The sequence below is a fragment of the Diaphorina citri genome, unplaced genomic scaffold (assembly GCF_000475195.1).
Source record: "Diaphorina citri unplaced genomic scaffold, Diaci psyllid genome assembly version 1.1 scaffold7224, whole genome shotgun sequence".
Classification (NCBI taxonomy): Eukaryota; Metazoa; Arthropoda; class Insecta; order Hemiptera; family Psyllidae; genus Diaphorina; species Diaphorina citri.
Genome location: NW_007384600.1, coordinates 1 through 5,630, shown reverse-complemented (window position 1 = coordinate 5,630; position 5,630 = coordinate 1). Strand labels below are relative to the sequence as shown.

General features: G+C 38.9%; 1 protein-coding gene across 1 annotated transcript in view; it reads right to left on the bottom strand.

Annotated features, from left to right (window-relative positions):
* LOC103522176 (splicing factor U2AF 50 kDa subunit-like) overlaps positions 1-4,294 on the bottom strand; it is a gene marked incomplete at its 3' end in the record, with an annotated part of 10,595 nt that extends 6,301 nt beyond the window's left edge. Inside the window, exons 1-2 of the mRNA XM_008487277.2 lie at positions 4,070-4,294; positions 3,639-3,884 (exon numbers count right to left, since the gene is read on the bottom strand). Of these exons, the coding sequence (XP_008485499.1) occupies positions 3,639-3,884; positions 4,070-4,079 (256 nt within the window). The remainder of the gene's footprint in view (positions 1-3,638; positions 3,885-4,069) is intronic.
* Positions 4,295-5,630: the final 1,336 nt, after the last annotated feature.

Genomic DNA, 5,630 nt, shown 5'->3' with positions numbered 1-5,630 from the left:
CTGGCAATGTGGAGAGCAAACAGGAAGCACCCAAATTTGAGTCCACTCTTAAGTGTCAGTTTAGGGGTTGCGGGGCCTCACACTAACTTAGGGTGGGAGCCCCGCGTAACAGATTCACAAAAATTTCAGTGTAGTATATTTAACATAATAAACAGTATTGGCAAAGGTTTTACTCTATATAACCCAGCTTAATTAAGTCTACACCGTAGGATATAAAGAGACATTTCGAGGACCCAAGCTTCGGTAGAGTTAAATGCGCCACTCTGGGTTCGACACTGGGTAAACGTTTTAGCAGAAATTCCCAAGCAGAGAAGACAATAAGGCCTAATAAACAAAAAAAGACCAAAAAAGAGAAGGAGGAACAGTGGAGTGGAAAAGAAACTCACGAAGCATTGACGTACGGGCCAGAGAGGAATATATGGGGCACAAAGAAGAGATAGAGAGTAGTGGATATAGATAGGGCAGAATAGATGGTGTACACAAGTTGGGTATACCTATCTTAGTAAGAAGTGGTTTAATTAAGTAAAGCAAAAGGACAGAACATGGAGGTATACTTGGTCATATAGTCAGCTATATAGTGGGAGTAAGGGTGTCTATGGTTGATGGGGTACAAATAGACAAAATGGACGCAGGCCAATGAAGGCGTGTTTGTTGGAGAGAGCATTTCGCAATATAGAGGCAGTATCAAAGGATAGTCTTCTTAGCCTCTATAACTCGCATACGCGAAAAAACTGACTAGGCTGTATCTTAGAAAAAGAGACCGGGGGAAATCCAATTTTCGTACAAAAAGAAACTTGTAGCATCACCGCACTTTCACCTCTATTGAACGTTGCAGGTGTGAGAAGATTAATTCCCCTAAAAATTTCTTTATTAATTTTGAGTCATAAACACACGCCGCCTCTCACCCCCAGAGCACCTTTTACTCCTAACCATAATAACTGTCAGCTCGCCTGAAACCCCGCGGGCTCTCGCCAGGCTCTCCATAATCAATAATATTCGCAGATAATTTGCGAATAAAAGATGAGACTGGAACCCGGTCGGGGTAAACTGGCTTTTAGGCCAAAAGGCGTAAGGGTAAGATTGGTGAAAGCTTGTTAGCCAGCTTAGAGGGTCAATCACAGCTGCGATGCATTTTGTAGCCAAGAGTTGACGCACTAATAAATTGCATGATTAATTTCCGCCCTGCAAAGAGAGATTTGATAAGTAAAATTTACTAAAGTGCCTGTGAGAACAAAATGGGGTGTCTCTCTTCTGCTCTTTTACAGAGTTCATAAATTGCCGTTTTTTCCGCTAATTAAATAGGGTTCACTGACGATGAAAATGCATATTGCACAGTGTGCATGTCAGTCTGTGGAAGTCAAACCTTGTACCAAAACATCTTCGAGAGATTTGAATAATTGTATAGCACATTTCCATAGAGACTTGTCACATATTTTACAGATCGAGGACTATTCTATGAAGGAAATAGTGATACAGAAAGACGGATATTTGAACTCGAAAAAATTGCTGAAAAGAAACACCAGAAAATTGTAGGCTGAAATTTGTCTGCAAAAGAAAAAGCTGAAAAATAAAGTGCTGAAAAAATAGTTCCAGGGTGGCTAAAGTTTGAAATTTGGGCTGAAAATTTACAAAATCTGTAAAAAATATTTTTCCAGTTCTGTGCACTTGTGTTGGTACTGAAAGAAAATTTTCTGGGAAGAAAAGTGTTTGGGGTTCCAGATCAGAATGATTGTGGCACCTAGACTGAAATAAAATTTCTGAAATGGAGGTAGGTACCCTGAAATAAAATTTCCTGAAATGGAAGTATACCCTGAAATAAAATTCCTGAAATGGAGGTACCCTGAAATAAAATTTCTGAAACGGACGTACCCTGAAATAAAATTCCTCCTCAAAATGGAGGTACCCTGAAATAAAATTTTTGAAATGGAGGAACCCTGAAATAAAATTTCTGAAAATGGAGCTCCTGAAATAAAATTTATGAAAAAGGAGCTCTTGAAATAAAAGTTCTGAAAATGGAGGTACCCTGAAATCAAATTTCTGAAATGGAGGTACCCTGAAATAAAATTTCCGAAATGAAGGTAGGTACCCTGAAATGAAATTCCTGCAATGAAGGTACCCTGAAATAAAATGCCTGGGCCAAATATCTTGAAAATAGAAAAATGTTTTCGAAAGAAAAACAAAATGGCCGGTTTTGTTTACAGCGCGTTCTAAAATGTGGATTTGCCGGAAAGCTCCGTTCACATCAGGCGACATCGACGCCATCATTTCATCAACCAATGAGAGTAGGGAATTCCCGTTTCTGGGAGAAAATCCTCTTCTTTGATTGGTCCAAAATAATGGGAAAGGTAAGGAAAGTAAAAAAAAAAAAAAAAAAACTTGAGTGTATAATAGAGGGCACGGTTAGCCTAGTGGTAACGTGCTTGTTTGCCATGCAGCAGGTCTTGGGTTCGATTCCCACCATCGATAAAAAAAAATGCACTCGTATTTCGATTGCAAATATTTCAACGGGTTACTTTCTGGTGTTCTCGTGTTAAACCAGCACCTAAAGGGGAAGTATTGTGTCTCTAATCGCCCATCTGATGAGTAATAGAGGTATACTACAGAATGGGTATGCTATGACACAAGCCTTATGAGTACCTTTTGTAGTAATTGTTTCTTTTCTGCGAACTCAACATTTTTTATAGAGGTACACATTTTTCTCTCTTTTTTTATGAGTTTTGACAAAGGGAGCTCTAACGGCTAAGGTCTTATCGTTCCGAAAGCGAAAATAAGAAGGACGGGATAGGAGAAAGCCAGCCGTTTCGGGAACGAACCTTATCTGTTTAGGATAAAATAAGCCTCAGGCGTAGATAGACCCCGCGAACCAGCGCTTACAAGGCAGGCGCGCTAGCATTCGATTTTGATTCGACCATCTACCTATATTTATTTTAAAGCAGTTTGTTAAATACTCCCTAATCCATCAGAAGTCCAAAAGAAAGAATGGAAAATCAATTGATGAATTTACTTAAATGAAAAAGAAGGAAGAGGGAAACATGAAACTTCCGAGAGAAACGATATAAGAAGTAATCCAAAGTGTCTTGGAAAATGTAAGTCTCCAAACAAAGACTGCTCAACACAACAATAACAAATCAATTCCCAATTCTGAGAATATAACCTATTTGAATATGAACTCGTTGTTTCTACCTAAGCTGTTGCATTCGTCTCTTCCTAAATTTCCTTTGGTCTAAGTCTAAGAGAGCTGAAATTACAATGTTTCGAAAGATCTCCATGCAGTCCATGCTTAACTTCGAGGGGGAAAAAACCTGTAAACCCCGCCCTTTTTTTTTTTTTGTTAAAATTTGCCTTTTTTTCTAGACTCATATTTTGTTAATTTTCAACCTGTAAAAAAAACCCGAGTTTTTCCGTTTCCCAAGAGCTGAAAAGAGAAACCCCTCTGAAAAAGAGAAAAAAAATTCAGAAGCTACCACAGCAAAAAAGGACGCTCTATTTTTTGTTTAACCTAACCCTATAATGACACTGATTACTACTCATTTGTAACAACTCCCTTTTTATTAACAATTTTTCATTGAAGTGAATTCTGAAAAAGTACCCTAGAGTTTACTGAGCTAACCATTACATCACCAAGATTTTTTACTCACCTTGCATAGCTTTATATTGAGAAGGGGACACATGCTCAAAGCCAGGAGGAGGTACATCCCAGTACAGAGAGGCCTTCCTACGACGGGACTTTGTTTTGTCTCTCGGTGAGCGACTGCGGGACCTGGCAGCGCGTTTCTTGTCCTTGCTGCGCGATCTGGAGCGACGGTCACGACTGCGCGACCGTTTCTTGTGATCTCTCGAACGCGAGCGTCGCCTCCGGTCGCGCTCTCTGTCTTTGTCGCGGTCTGAAAAGGGAATCGAAGTTCATGCGTTTACAAGGGTGGTAAGAAAAGATCGTTAGAGAAAGGAATGAATATGGTAAACCCCATTCAAAGAGGATGAAAACATGCGAAATGATCATTTTCTATGAGAATTAATCTATTATTTTATCGGGAATTTCATTACATTTAGAAGACCAAGCGTTTCTTACCTTCACCCATTGGTGCCGACTAGAAGTACAACTTGGCTTGAACGGATAAAAGTATGTGCAGATTTCTTGAAGGAACGAAAAGAGCGACTTTCAGGGACGTTGAAGATGAGGAATTTGCCGTTAAACACAAAAGAAAATTAATTTTCACAAGGATTTTCGTGGGTTTTCGCTTCTCTTGTCGCCTTTTTTTTTGATTTTTGATTTTTTAGAAAAATTTTAAAGTTAAATAAAAACAAAATGGCCGGTTTTGTTTACAGCGCGTTCTAAAATGTGGATTTGCCGGAAAGCTCCGTTCACATCAGGCGACATCGACGCCAACATTTCATCAACCAATGAGAGTAGGGGATTTCCGTTTCTGGGAGAAAATCCTCTTCTTTGATTGGTCCAAAATAATGGGAACAAGGGTAACCTAAAAATTCAGCAGCCTGTAAACTTGCAAACAGGTTTTTAGAAAGACCAAAATTTATCAAGGCTGAATGGCGGTAAAAATTTGAATTTTTAAAGGAAATGAAGTGTGAACCTCACGTGTAAAATTTTGATTTATTTCTCCAAAAAAGGATAAAATGAGAAATGAGCATTTTTTCTCAATTTTCTTGGCTGTCTTGATATACTGAAAGCTTATCTTCTTGTAAATAGCGAAAACCGTTCTCAGCATGGAAACAGTCAGTGATTTCAAAGTTGTGGTATCAACTGTCCTGAACAACTGGATAGGTCTGAAGGTAATTGTACTTGTTTTCTTCTCTTAAAACACTGAAATCTTTGAAAAGAAAACCGTTCTCAGCATGGAAACAGTCAGTGATTTCAAAGTTGTGGTATCAACTGTCCTGAACAACTGGATAGGTCTGAAGGTAATTATACTTGTTGTCTTCTCTTAAAACACTGAAATCTTTGTGGGCTGTTCTTTTGTATAGTACCTTCTCACACCTCATTGGTGCTTGAGCCCAAAGAGCCAAGCTAGAAAATGTAATAAAAACCACCTAAAGATGCACAGTCTGAATGGACTGAAGCTAATCAAAAACAATTTATTGTGTAGGTAATGAAATCTCTAATGTACACAGTCTATTCCCTGGCTCTTTTGGATTTCTGGCATGTTGAAAAACTGTATTGCAAATTCATGAATTCACAGAAATTTACTTTGATTTGAATAATTTGTTATTTAGGACAAGACAAAACATTGAACAAATTAAAGGTATGATTACTTGAGCGTCCGCTAGGTTCGCTTCGGTTTTCGGTTTCGGTTTTCGTTCGGTTTTCGATCCCGTGCTAAATCTAAAAACATGATGTAAACAAGATGGCGCCAACATGGGTTGCGTTATGGGGATCAGGATTCGATGCGAAATCTCCCTATTATGTGTCATTTCATTTTCTTTTTTCAGACCTCTCATCGTACTTCCTCTCCATGCTTAGCACTTCTGACCCTTCCTCTCCCTTGGCCATGTTGCAGCGCGACAGAACGCCCTCATGACTGCAAGTGTATGATTATGTATGTGTATGCTTTATGTGCCCGTTGTATGTGTACGTGTGTGTTCTATGTTCTTGTTGTATGTGTGCATGTGTGTAT